This window comes from Trachemys scripta, chromosome 10 (genome assembly GCF_013100865.1).
Source record: "Trachemys scripta elegans isolate TJP31775 chromosome 10, CAS_Tse_1.0, whole genome shotgun sequence".
NCBI lineage: Eukaryota > Metazoa > Chordata > Testudines > Emydidae > Trachemys > Trachemys scripta.
In genome coordinates this window covers 48,078,242-48,091,954 of record NC_048307.1, presented here as the reverse complement: position 1 = coordinate 48,091,954, position 13,713 = coordinate 48,078,242, and the positions used below count along the sequence as shown (strand labels likewise).

Sequence of the window (13,713 nt, the reverse complement as noted above, 5' to 3'; positions counted from 1 at the left end):
TCTCCCCCTCCTCCTCCCTGTGCCTTGTATTCTATGGCTGGCTGGGGAAAAGCACCTCATAGGCCCTCACCCCCAACCATCTACTACATGGACACTCCTACACCCCACCGTCCTGCACTCACCCAGAGCAGCTACCACACAGACACCCCTGCACCCCACTGTCCTGTGCCCACCCAGAGCAGCTACCACACAGACACCCCTGCACCCCACCATCCTGCACGCAAAGCAGCTACCACACGGACACCCCTGCACCCCACTGTCCTGTGCCCACACCCAACCATCTGCTGCACAGACATCTCTGCATCCCACTGTCCTGCACCCACCTAAAGCAGCTACCACTTCAGCAGCAATGTTGCCGGCTTCCCCGTGCAGATGGGTCACCTCCCTGCCCCGCAGTTAGATTTACCAGAGCCTGCCTGCGGAGCAGTTATTCATAACCTACTTGCTGGGCACAATGTCACAACATGCCCGAGCTTCACTCATAGAGATGATCCCTCTCTCTTCCCTCCCCAGCACCATCTAATTTTGCCTCCAGCAGTAGTTTCAGAGACCGACAGAATGAAGTACACTGATGTGTGGTAGCTGGTGTAACATTTACTTTATCTTCTACCATCCAAGCTACTCTTATCCATGTAAAACACTAAGGTAAATCTTACCAAGCCATTTGCCACAATATCTTACAGCAGGCAGTTCCATTGGTTAGTTACCTGTTGTGTAACCTAGGCAGTGTGGCTGAGGTGACAGACCTCTGGACTAGGATTCAGAACTGGTTTCCAGTCCCAGCTCTACTGCTGGCTAACCTGGGGCAAGTCACTTCCCGCCCACTGCCTCAGTTTCCCCACCTGTAAATTAGGAATAATGACACTGACCATCTTTTTAAAGCGTGTTGAGATTTACTTCTGAAAGTGTGATAGAAGAGTTAGGTATTATTATTAAACTATTGTTTGTACCATTTTAATTGTATTGTCTTTCAAATCAATGGAGCACGGCCTTGTTCTTAAAAATACAGGGCTACCCTGGGCTTTTGCTGTTTAGCAGCAATTTACCAAATTATTTCAGAGTCTGCAGTTAAAATGGTTTCCCACTTCACCGCCTTCGGGCGATGCTGGCTTTGCTCTAAAAGAGCAACTGCATCATCCCCAAGCTGTGAAGTTCCTGTAAACCAGAGCCCTGAGCTGTAGCCGGGAAAGGGGGTTAGCACAATAGGCACCAGTGGCAGGGGACAATCTAAACTGAGCACAGCTTAAATGAAGTTAGCAAAACCCAACTGGTCCCTCGCTGGCTGTTACCAGAGCTGTGCCTGGGGCAAGGGCTAGACTAACCAGGGTTGTTACAAGACAAGGCTGGGGTGAGTGAATAGTTTACGGACTTTGCCTACCCTGGCTCTGGTTTCTGCAGAGGTCACGACTGAAGGAGCAGGAAGGGTGTATGTGGGATGGAGAGACATTGACAGAGCTGCAGGGGGTGGGAATAGGTTATAGAGCACCTGCCCGTATGATGAATTTTGTCTATGGCATCAATCCCTCCTTTCAAATACAAAAGATTTACTCCAGTTATTTAAAGACACATCTCTGCTCCCAGTCTGAGGGTGTCAGAAATGAGGGTGCAGGGGTGCCAAGGGAGGCAGCAATGCAAATTAAAAATGCTCCTCGTGGCTTTATTGGATCCCGCTGGCAAAATAGGAAACATTACAAATAACTGGCTTCATGTGCCAAGGCCAACCGGAAACGCATGGAGAGATTCACAGATGCACGTTCCTGCTGATCCTTTATTCCATGCACTGAGCTGCCCTGGAAAAGGTGGTAGGAGCATGGGGGGAAGGAAAGACAGAAAAGCTGCATTTGTCCCCTAGGTAAGGGGGTCCTTTAAAGGAAGTGGAAAAAACAGAGGCAAAGTGCTTTTAAGGGGAGGGATGCGGGGGAGCAAGAAGGGACTAGAGAACGCTCCATCGTGCTTCGTCTGATGAAACTTTCCAACCCCTTATGTACGACTGGTAGAGTCGACCCAGCCACAGGCATCCTGGATTGCTGCAGGAGTTCAGTCAATGGGTGATGTGGAGCTGGCCTAGCTGCAGCATTTGGTGGGCTGCAGCGTGCTAGTCTCCAGAGGAGACCAAGCGCCTGCCCTGGAGTAGTCACAGGAGACAATTCAGGCAGAAGCAAAAGGGCAGATCAGCTCCCTGCAGCTGTTCAGGAACACAACCACCACCAAAGGGCTGGGCAGGGGATTTCAGGGTCTTTCACTGTTAAAGTAGCCTCCAGCCGGCAGGCCTGGGTATTCTCCGGAGGCGTGTGTGTTACACGGTGGCACGGCCCATGGGTTTGGACGCCTTTGTTATGGGAACTCCGAGCTGAAGCTGGTCTCAAGGTGGAGATCTCATTAGCAGATGCAGAAGCCACCAAGCTCCCATCCACCATTGCTCTGGGGACGGATCCCGGGGTGGGGCTCCTGGAAGCACAAGGGCTTGTGGGCAGGATGGAGGAGGGGCGGGCAGGAGGCTCCACAGCAAGAGAGCTGGACAGGGAGGCAGTAGCCAGGAAGAGTGGGAAGAGCAATTGTCAGTTTCAGCTGCAGGGGTCTGAGAAGGGAGGAGAGCCCAGTCCAACCTCTGCCCAGGCGGTGTCTGCGGCTGTGTGCGGCGAGGGGCTTCCCCAGAGGAGGAACCGCACCCAGCAGACTCTCAGACGAGCTGCAGAGCAATCAGCCGGCTCCTTCCACGCTCGCTGCCGTCCTCCCGGCTCCTCAGCTGAGAGTTTTCATCATGGCGTGGGCCTGTCTCAGCTCTGAAAGTGGAAGAGGAGAAGCAAACAGCCAATGGGGGCAGAGTGACCTGGATCTCAGCAGGGGGCGCTGCAGCCAGTTCCCAATTCACTGGTCACAGCAGGGCAGAGAATAACCTCTGTGCTGTGAGCAGGAACAGAGAAATGATACGACATGGAGACAGCCAATCTCTGCCCTGGCCAGTAGGGAGAGCAGCAGGGACACAGGAGAGGAAGCACCAGCTGGCAGGGCGGGGATGAGGCGAGCGATTCCAAGTTGCCCTTCTGCCATCTACTCACCTGTCAGTAAGACCCGGAACTTCTCTGCCGACACAGTCATAGCAAAGGGCTCCGTCACGCCTCGGTCCCCGTCTCGCACGGTGAACTTCAGGTGCACAAGGGGCTCATTGACTGTCTGGAGCTCGCTGGAACTGAGCGTGTGATCCACCCTCCAGGACACAGAGTCCAGACGGTTCACTGAGGACAGAGGAGAGCCAGTCTCAGGTTTGCACTGTCAGTGTAAAACACTCTCTCTATGCACAAGCTGGCGATATGGATTTAGGAAGCATTTTTCAAAAGCATTAAGCAGCTCCACCCACCCCTGACATGCAGCCACCTCTGGTGTGTGCAACACAGCAACTGTCTTTACTGGCCCACAGCGACAATGTAAGACATTACAGGAAGGAAATGTCTCCAGTTGAAATAACAAGGGAGTTTAGGTCAGTGGAGTGGAGCCCTCCGAGATGGGGTGTGGCTGGGATAACGCAGCTAACACCCCTCGTTGCGAAGATTCCCATGAGTCCAAGTGGTTAGCACCGCCTCAGCTCTGTGTCTCTTTATGGCCAAGATAACACAGAAGGCAGAGCACCACCTAGTGCATCACCTGCACCACTCCCTGCTGCATTTGGATTCTCCCGGAGGTGAACTAACCTGACCAGATCCTAACCTATCGGGCTGACAAGGTCACAGCCCAAGGGGATCAGACAACAGGGTTCTGGTCCCAGCTCCTGGTCATCCCCTCGGTTGCTGCTGAAAACCCATCTGCCCTCAGCAAACTCTGATCCTATCCCACAGCCCTCAGGAGCAAGTTCTTCCCAGGAAGTCCCAGAGGAGAATGGCTGGGAAAGTCCTATTGAACTTCCATCCATGGACACAGGGGAACAGCTAGAGGGGTGGGGGCAGTGGGTGCCAGCCTGTACCCCTGCTGAAGGACTATCTCCCATACGCTGCCTGAAGCAGTGTCAGGTTTGCACAGCCAGAGGGGGAACACTTACATCTCAGGCTGCGTGTCCTCAGGCTGTCCTGCAGGGGGCTCTGTTTCTCTTCGTAGGACCGGCACAATCCTGTGGCATGTTCTACAAAATAAGGAGACCAAGAAACCACCCACCAAAGAGCATCAGATCGGTTTCTGCACAACACGACTCTGGTTCCAACAGGCTCAGAAGGGACCCTGGCTGCAAACTGCTGAGCTGGCCTGTTTAGCAGGGGGACTCTAGCAGGATGCTGACACTGGGGCACACATGGGATAACGGGGGGGATGATGGTACCGTAGAGCATTTCAGTCAGAAGATGGCTCAGCTACTGCTCTGAAGTCTTTCCTGCTGGTTGACACAGCGAGTTCTAACTTCTCGCTGATGGGAGAGTGCGGGGGACACACAACCCAGCAGTGATCGCCTCCTCCCCCAGAGAGCCAACGTACTGAACTCCACACAGTGCTGGAGCAAGAGTGGAAGGATACAGTTATCCAGGGTTACAGCATGAGGTAGACAGACTCTGCTCCGCTCCCCAGCGCCCTCCTCTGGCTGACATCGCACAAGACAGTCAGGCTGCTGCTACTGACCCCAAGGCTCCCCAGTGTGCTACAGCCCTCTCCGAGGGACCCATCCCCTGGCACTTCCCCTACCTTTGGGCAGCCCCAGTTGTTGCAGCTCGCTGGACAGAGAGTCGCTGTCTACGCTGTGTTTGGCTGCACTGGAGAGGATGAAGCTGAGCACGGCAATAGTGGCCTTCACGTCCCCGGACTCTGGAGAGAGGAGGAGAAACCTTTGGGACTCTGTATGGCAGCAGGGCTCTTCCCTGCAGGGAGGCAGCTTTGACAGACCCATACAATTGACATAGGATCCAACAGCCCTTGACTTGGCCTGTCCTTTGCAGTTCATCATCTGCAAGAGACTAGAGAGGGTGCACGGACAGACGCCACCTCGCACTGGGCCACGAGGGGCAGCAGGGAAACAGGCAGAAAGAGCTGGGCTCATTGTCACCAACCTGGGTAAGAAGTAGCGATGGGCAGGGGACTATGTGTGTGTTGGGGAGGGGAAGTCAATGCAACCGACAGGGGTCAAAACAGGTTAGGGTTTAAACAAGGCTGGGACAGGCAGGGGTTAAGTCTAACTAGAATCAATTGATGCTAGGGATCCAAATACTAATAATGGCCAAGGACCTGTCTAAGCGAACACGTAGCTCATGGCAAGCTGGGGTGTAAAGCTGCCCTGCCCTAGTCAGCTGCGCACTGTCCGTGAGGACCCTGCTGCCGCGGACTAACAGCTCCCTAGGGCACTTTCACCTACTGTTTCCAAGCAGGGCAGCTTCCAGGCGCGCTGCAGAACTCGGGGTGTGGAGCAGGGTCCACCTGGCCACCTAGCAACCTAGCACATGGCAGATTTACACCCTGGCTTGCCGAAAGTAACCATTTGTACAGCCAAAGCCTAAGGTTAACACCGCACAATAACCAGGCCAGTGGCGGTAAGACAGGGCCAAGCCACAGCACGGCAACTCAGCTGGGGTTAGATCATTCATAAAAACCAAACCAGACTTTTCACAGCTTACACAGGTCAGATGGGACGATCGAGGCCAGATGGGACCATGATGTAACACAGCCCATTGGGTGCCCCTGAATTAATGCCTGTTTGAACCAGAGCAGATCTGGATTTAGAAATTGCCAGTGATGGAGAGCACTTGGGCAGTTGTTCCATCGGTTAATGACGCTGTTAAAACACCTTATTTCCAGTCTGAATTTGTCTAGCTTTAACTTCCAGCCATTGGCTCATGTTAGACCTTTGTCTGCTAGATTGAAGAGCCCATTATCAGCTATTTGTTCCCCGTGTAGGTACTTACAGGCTCCCATCGAGTCACCCCTTAACCTTCTCTTTGTGACGCTAACCTGGCTGAGTTCCTGGGACCTCTCCCCTGCCCTCCCCATCGCCACAGTAAGACAGCAAGTTCTGCAGGACAGGGATGGGGGCTGTTCAGCTGTTTGGGCAGCGCCTGGGAAGTTTTGATTGCTACTGTGATCACCACAACCACCAGGCCTGGGGCACTTCCACACACTCGGGAAATGGTGTTACCCCCACCCGACGCAAGGCCCAGAACCACCCAAAAATATAAAGCCAGGGCAGTGTTTGGGGTGAGAAGGGGGAACTCGTCAGGCTACCGATTAGCAGCATCTCCCCCAAACAGAACAGGGGCAAGGACCCTGGGAGATTAGCAGGGCTCCTGTGCTTGCTCACGAGCAGAGCATGCGGTTGGTTTCCAATGGCTGGGCATTAACTCTTCAGGCCTTCACTGCTTCAGGACGTGCCTCTCCACTCGTGACCCCAGCCAGCGACGCTTTTCAGGCAATGCGGCTAACAAAGCCGAGCCCGGCGCCCGTAAACACTGCAGGTAAAATGTTCTCAGGCCAGGGCACTGGGGTGTGGAATGGGCCGGAGGGGAGGTAGGAGTCAGACAAAGCCTGGCCTAGCATCCAAAGCCACCGGCTTGCCACAGCCTCCCTGCCGTAAGCACAGACAGAGGAATGTCAGTTCTAATAATAAAGCCAGCAAAGCTCCTTGGAAGGCGGGTGAGGCAAAGAGCCAAATCCACCGTGATGGCCTCATGGACAGCACTAGAGGAGCCCAGGCTGCGGACACCCAACGGCTCTGGAAAGGAACAACACTCACCAAACTTGGCATCCGACGTTAGCTTCAGGATCTTTTCATACTGCAAGAGAAGAGCAACACCCAGGTCCATCAGCCCCAGGGGAGCCTGCTCCCGGAGCACACGGCACGGTGCAGAATGATCACTGAGCCCTCGCTGAGCAGATCCCCCATGGGGCAAGCAGAGCCAGGGTAAGGCCAACACTTCCACAAGCAGCACCTGGTTCGGGTGCACTTGGAGTCAATAGGAGCAGTGGGGGCTCAGCACTTCTGAGTAACGGGGCCGAGGTGTCTCAAGGGGGGACCCAAATTATTAGAAGCTGCTGGATTTAGCCTAAGTAACCTGCCCAAGGCCACATGGCTGATCGGGGACTAGGTCTCCTGGCTCCCACTAGCCCAAGCTGCCTTCACAATGGGGGGGTACAGGATGGGCCATTCCCACTGGCCACTAGTGCTCCAGGCATGTCCTACAGGGAACCTCCACGATCCAAACAGCGGGTCAGCTGCTGTCTGTGATGGGTGTTACAAATGGCTCAGCCCCATGTCCCTGAGTGGACAAAGCCCCTTGCTGGGAGACCTCAAGGGAATCTGTGTTGTCAACCACTGGCCATTCCCCTAGCGATGGCAGGGCCAATGGGTGGATGAGATGAAGCAGACCACACAGGACCCTTAGAGAAACAGACACTAATACTTACTAGTAAGTACTTAGTAGCCGTAAGGCCCTTTCCACCACCAGATCTCCCCGATGGGGGAGTGTCACTGGCCTTATTTTACAGATAGGGACACAGGCTTTAGCACCCTGCCCAAGATCAGTGGCAGAGCTGGGAATAAAACCCAGGTGTCCTGACACCCCCCCACACTCCACCGCACTGCCTGCCCTGAGGCTGGCCAGCTCGACATGGCCCACGCCACTCAGCCAGGGGGAGGGGAGACTTGAATCTCTGCGATTGATCGCTGGATCCCTGCTCAATGGGGCTGAACGTGGGAGAAGAACGCCCTTCACTTACATCAATCCCCTCTCCCTGCAGGTCCTTGAGCACCTGGCCACAGATGAGCTTCAGCTTCACTGAGGACTGGAAAGGAGAGAGCAAGAAAATAAAACCCCACTGCAGTGCTGGGCCCGGCGGGAACTGCCTGGCAGGAGTCTGAGCTCCCCTCAAAACACACGCTCTCTGCCACATCAGGGGGACCCATTTCAACCTTGTCCTGCCCCAGCCAAACAGCCACTGGTTTGGGTTGTTTAAAAACTCACTTCTCTGCCACTTTGGGGAACATCATGGTTTGGATTCCACAAAGAGACTCCCTGAGTTTTGGATGCAACGGTCAGGCTAAAGCCCCAGCCAACTCTTGTGCTGCACTGAGTGTATTGCTCAAGCCCTCAATCAAAGCCTGTTCTACGTACTTCCCGAGCCTCTCCCCACTCTCTTAGGGAAGCCCAGTCAGCCAGAGACAGGCGCAGAGTTCACGCCGGTCGCTCAGGGACCTGAGCTCTCCCCCTTCACCAGATACCCCGAGTCCCAGAGCTCAGATCGGGATGCATCACACAGATATTCCCATTGCTCCCCCAGGCCGTCAATATCCCTCTCAACGGCCAAAGCTTCGTGCTAATTGTCTGATTTCACAGCACCTGATACCGTCGGGGGGGGGGGGGGGGGGGGGGAGGGGGCGGGGGCGGGGGGGGGGGGGGGGGGGGGGGGGGGGGCAAAAATTGCTCAGACCCCAGGGTGCCGGGCACCGGGTAAGATCCAGAAAAAAACAGAGAAAGAGAAAGCTTCCACTTAACTATTTTGGCCAAGGTGCTGATTTCGGCCAGGACCCAGTCAGGACAGTCCAAGTCTCCGCAGAACCGGAACCTCTGGAAGGAGAAGATCGGGGGCAGTTAGGACCCAGGCGGCCTTTGGGCCAGGGGACGTCAGCAGCAGAGTGTCCTTTGCAGGGCAGCCCGGCTCTTCTTGCCAGAGCAAGGGAACCCTCATTTCCCACCGTTATTGCTGCCCTGCCCCCACTGCACCAGAAGAGCTGTCCCTAGATTTCTCTCCTCTCTGGGTACTTGGCTGCCCCCATCTCCAGCTTTTGCTCTGGCTGAGCCTGCTGCAGAGTCGGACGGCCGCTGGGTTGATCCGGAGCTGTACAAATAACTCTCCTCCTCAGGCCCTGGGTCCCCACTGTACAACGCCCCTGCGAACTCAGGCACAGCAGCTCCGTGCACGGAGGTCATCAGCCTTTGGAGCAAGCTTCTGGGGAGAACGACTGGACACAGCTGGCCAAGCTCAGCCCTGGCATGAGGGGATGCAAGTGCCCTGAATTCAATGGGCTTCCCCCCAGGCTGAACTGGGCCCAGAATCTGAGAGAGAGACACTCATCCCCGGAGAAGGAAAGAGATGGACGGGGCTGGGGTATGCCCAGAGGGATCAGTCTGATGAAGAGGTGGAGTGAAGGTGGGGCAGGGCAGATAGCCCCTTCCTGTTCCTAATAGCTACCAGTTAAGCTGCCGCTTCAGCAGTATAACCCAGCAAATGCTGGTACAGACCATAAGCCTGCATCCTGGAGCAGCTGTTTTATACCCGCTGCAGTTACACAGCGAGAGCAAGGGGACAAGTCTCTGGTGTCTCATGTATGCAGGCTACAGAACAAGGCATAAGCCTCTCAGAGCAGGGGGCAGACATCTGGGTCGAGGGGAACAGGACAGCTGATTCCCCCCCCCAGGTGTTTAACATTATCATAGCTCTGAAATTATCCTTTCCATGCCCACTTGTTCCCCTGCAGATCCAGTGCTGAAGCCTGTATTACACCCTGCTTTAGAAACACAGGTGCTGCTACAGCAACAGCCCATCACACCCAGCATCCTGCCCCCAGCCCTGGCCAGTGCTAGCTGCTTCAGAGGAAAGTTGCATTACAAGGAGTTTTCACTTGCCCCATCCTGCAGTGCAGCACTTTGGGGGGTGGGGGTGAGGCAGGGAAGGCAGCGTTTCCTGCCTGACCCCTGCAGGCTACTGGCCTGCACCCTGAAGCATGAGATTCATTTATCCTGAGCACACTTAACTAGGAGAGGTATTAGAACTCAAAGGACTGCCACTGTGGGTTCCCCGGGCCAATTACCTGCTGTGCAAAGGGGCAGCTCTTTCTATTTGCTCCAGCTCCTTCCCGGGGCCCCACTGATCTCAGGTCACTGGAGGGAGGGAGGAGTTTTTAAGCCAGACCCTTCACAATATGTAACCCAACTCCCCCCGCACGTGTTAGGAAGCTGGTGACACTGGGCTAGCAGCGGGGAGTCCTCAGGCATGGCTCCAGCTGTTACCCAGAGTCCCTGCTGCCCCGGGGATACAGCTCTGCATCGCCCCAGGCCCCCAAATCCCAGCAAAGCACTAACACCCCCCAGCCATGCACAGCGCCTGCGCTCACCATGGTTTCCTGCTGTCCCTGCAACGCCTGGCAGGGGACCCCTCAACCACTGCAGGGCTGGAACCCGTCAGCTGATCTCGGAGCGCAGTCAGCTGACCACAGACTTCCCTACGCTGCAGCCTGTCAGCCGCGCTCTGAGCCGAGTCAGCTGACCGCAGATTTAGTGACGCTTCAGCCCTGGCTTATTGCCCAGACTGAGGCTCAGCCGGCGGCAACTGCCAGGCTGTTACCAAGTCCTGAGACAAGGCGGGGGCGGGGATGTCTGTTATGGGGCCAGCTTCTGTTGGTGGGACAGACGAGCTTCCGAGCCACACCGAGCTCGTCTTCGGGCCAGGCTGTGTACGCTTGTCTCTCTCACCAACAGAAGTTGGTCCAATAAAAGTGATCACCTCCCCCACCTTGTCTCGCTAACATCCTGGGACCAACACAGCTGGAATAACACTACATCCAAAAATCATGAGTTTTTAAAAAACTGCTACTACCGTTTTCATTTGGTGGCTGGTTTTTGAGGCTTCAGGTGTTATGTTTTGAAACTTTTTCTATGCAATGCTGGGTGCTGGAAAATGACGAGGTTTTTAAATGGAAGCTGAGATTCTCACAATCTCATGACTCCATGAGTTGGGGCTTTAAGGCAAAGCACCAATTGTCATGAGTGAGACAGATGATAAAGTGAACTGAGTAAGAGTAAATCCAGCAGCCTGCTTTGTTGCTAAATTAGAGCAGTGAATGATCAGTTTTATTGGGTAATCATCACAAAGGCCAAAGAATGGGAGCCCAACTCTCCCCCCCCCCCCAAATTCTAGGGAAGTTCTGATCCAAATGTCATTGCTTGGGTTTCTCTCTATGATGGGCCAGACTAGAGCCCTAAATCCAAACGTGTTCGGTCTTAGGGGGAGTTCAGATTTTGATCTGAATCCAGAGCAGGTTTGGTCCAAACTCTTCCAAAAATGTGTCTATGACACACCGCCTGAGGGAGGGGAGAAGAAGAGGAAGCTTTAGGGGATGGGGTAGTTCTGTGTCATTTCTGAGATGTATTCACTTTCAGAACAGCTTGACGCTTTCCTTAACATTGCTGTGGGGACTGCAGGAGGGATTGGGGATGGGGTGAGAGGGCATCAATGCCTGCAGGAAGGTTTAACAGCTTAGATGGGCAGGGGAGGGTCAGGTCAGCCAGGCTTTGACTGTGGGCTGGCTCCTGATCACAGCCTTTTCCTATCTCCCTGCCCACCTATTGGCTTTCCAGCCTCCGGCCCCACACACCTTTCCCCTCTCCAGCTCCCTTTCACTAACTTGTCAGGAATCTCCCCACACTGCACTGGGACACTGGTCCCCTTCTTGTGTTCCTGAAGCAGACAGTCTCCCACAGCTGTAGGGAATTATGAGCAGCTCTGCAGAAGGAGGTGAAGCTGGGTCTAAAAGTAAGGAGGCCACTGAGAGGCAGGGTTTAGGGCGTAGCGTTTTGCACACACCCAGGATTTAGGTCAATAGAAAGATCATTCCCTCTGTGGCTGCACATGGGAAGGAACCAGCTTGGGCATACCGAGGGGTGGCGGGATGAGGGAGGAGTGCCAGGGAACTCCCTGCCAGCACCATACAAGGCCGGCGCAACCCATTAGGCGACCTAGGCGGTATTTGATCCCCGGATCTTCGGCATCCCCGGTTGTTGGCGGTATTTTGGGGGCGGGACCTTCCGCTGCCTAGGGCAGCCAAAAAGCTGGCGGCGCTCCTGGCACCACACCTTGCACAGAGGAGCTGGGGAAAGCTATGCAGCTGCCAGGTACATCCAGTGGGTTAGGAACCAACCCCCCTACCTCTTCTGCTGGGGTGACTAGTCCCCCTCCCACACAGTCCCCCAAAATGATGAGAATGTTGCAAGCTGAACCTTGTAGGGTGAAATCCTGGCCCCGGCGAAGGCAGTAGCAAAACCCCCATTGGCTTCAATAGGATTTCACTGGTAGCATTTCCTCTCCCACATGGACCCAAAGTCTTGCCTCTCCCCCTTAAAACACTCTCCCAGGAGACCTCTCTACCATTGCCCCCAGGGCTCCTGTTCAAAGCAGCGGGAGCAAAATGGCCATAAAAATATTGAAACACTAATCTTGGGGCTGACAAAGCCCGAGCTAATGTCACTGATCCATTGCTTGTTTTTTTCTGCATCCTTTGCCCCACCCTTCATCTGGATAGTTAGCTTGTAAAGTGTATGGAACTGAGACCTTGTCTTCATCCTGATCTCACACATCCTTTCACAGCAAATGGGGAAACTGAGGGACAGGGAGTTTAAGTGACTCACCCGAGATCACATCAAGGGATTGCACGCTAGCAGAGAAAACGGGCATGCTTTTAAATAGCTATTGTGTTCCATTTCTCAAACTGTAGGGTTTTTGTTAAAAGCCAATGTTTATATAGGACTTAAACATTAATCTTTTGCGCAACTGCATTTAACATGCCTATTATTATTTATATTACAGTCATGGGCGCCAGGTTTGTATAATTTGGTGGTGCCCAGAATGGGTCCAAGCAGAGCCATCTCTGGAGCAACCGCCCCGGGCCCCGCGCTTTGGGGGGCCCCATGCTTCAGGGGGTCGCAGGGTCCAGGCAGAGCTGTCCTGTCCATAGGACAGACCGGGGCAACCGCCCTGAGCCCCGCACTTTTTCAGGAGGACGCAGGGTCCAGGGCATCCTGGGGGGTTAGTGGGGGGTCTGGTGCCAGCAGCAGCGAGCAACCTGGCCCCAGCCCTCCCCTGCTCCACCCCCATTCCACGCCTTCCCCTGAGCCCCCACCTCTTTCCGGTTTCCGCCCCCTCCCCCGAGTGACTCCAGGAGCCTGTGGGGCAGAGCGGAGCAGGGTGGGCTGGGGCCGGGTCGCTCGCTGCTGCCAGCGCCAAGCACCCCGCTAACTTCACAGGCTGCCTTGGACCCCACGTTCCCCCAAAGAGTGGAGCCCCCTGAAAGCACGGTAAGCCCAAACATTGGTGGAGCCAGGCCCACATTCCTAAATATTGGTGGAGCATGGGCACCATGGGCCATATAACTCGCTGCCTATGATTACAGCAGCATCTAGAACAGTGGTTCCCAAACTTTAACAACCTGTGAACCCCTTTCACTAAAATGTCAAGTCTCGTGAACCTGCTCCTAAAAATGAATATTTCCAGGGATTTTCTCCTTTAACTGAGTATAAATTATAAAAGCAGTGATGTTAGAAATATATTTTTTATGACAAGCTTATTACACACTATTTATTATTAATTATTATTTGTAAATACAGTATTTTTATTACATTATGAAAACAGTAACACTCTTCCAAGCTCTCACTTTCGTAGCTTGTGTCACTTTGAATAAGCCTGTTATAAGACAAAGCTCCTATGTTTCATCGAGGAGTAACAGATGTGAAACAGCATGAAGGTATTTAAGAAGCCAACTCAAAGAGTTTCTCGTACACAAGCATTCAGGTCTTGAGCAGTCCAGGCAAACAACACATGTTACAACAAAGCTTAAACTTGTTCTTCATAATAATTTTAAAAACAATACTCGCTGCCTATTTAATTTTAAAAACAGCAAAAAATATCCACCTCCCTTTCTATTTCTTATAAGGAGTCTTGAAGTTTAAATCTCCTCAGTGTGATAGATATGGTTGCTTT

At 53.9% G+C, this 13,713-nt stretch overlaps 1 protein-coding gene across 3 annotated transcripts; it reads right to left on the bottom strand.

Annotated features, from left to right (window-relative positions):
- Positions 1-1,630: 1,630 nt before the first annotated feature.
- Positions 1,631-10,199, bottom strand: COMMD4 (COMM domain containing 4). 3 transcript variants are annotated; one of them, XM_034784449.1, is made up of 8 exons: positions 10,076-10,199; positions 8,457-8,528; positions 7,681-7,746; positions 6,698-6,737; positions 4,663-4,782; positions 4,034-4,114; positions 3,060-3,236; positions 1,631-2,783 (listed from the first exon to the last, which is right to left on the bottom strand). In XM_034784449.1, exons 1-8 carry the CDS (start codon positions 10,076-10,078, stop codon positions 2,743-2,745), a joined length of 600 nt encoding a protein of 199 aa, XP_034640340.1. In that variant the 5' UTR covers positions 10,079-10,199; the 3' UTR covers positions 1,631-2,742. The 3 variants fall into 3 exon arrangements, with proteins under 3 accessions (XP_034640340.1, XP_034640341.1, XP_034640339.1); XM_034784450.1 differs by lacking the exon at positions 4,663-4,782; XM_034784448.1 differs by lacking the exons at positions 6,698-6,737; positions 7,681-7,746; positions 8,457-8,528; positions 10,076-10,199 and having other exon boundaries at positions 4,663-5,369.
- Between the last annotated feature and the right edge of the window lie 3,514 nt (positions 10,200-13,713).

Excerpts from the sequence above, each read along its gene's own strand:
- COMMD4 (XM_034784448.1), bottom strand. The coding sequence starts at position 5,014 with ATGAGCCCAGCTCTTTCTGCCTGTTTCCCTGCTGCCCCTCGTGGCCCA. Across the intron at positions 3,237-4,033 it reads GAGGACACGCAGCCTGAGAT|TGAACCGTCTGGACTCTGTG; the intron begins GTAAGTGTTCCC and ends CTCTGTCCTCAG. Across the intron at positions 2,784-3,059 it reads GTTCCGGGTCTTACTGACAG|AGCTGAGACAGGCCCACGCC; the intron begins GTGAGTAGATGG and ends TTCCACTTTCAG.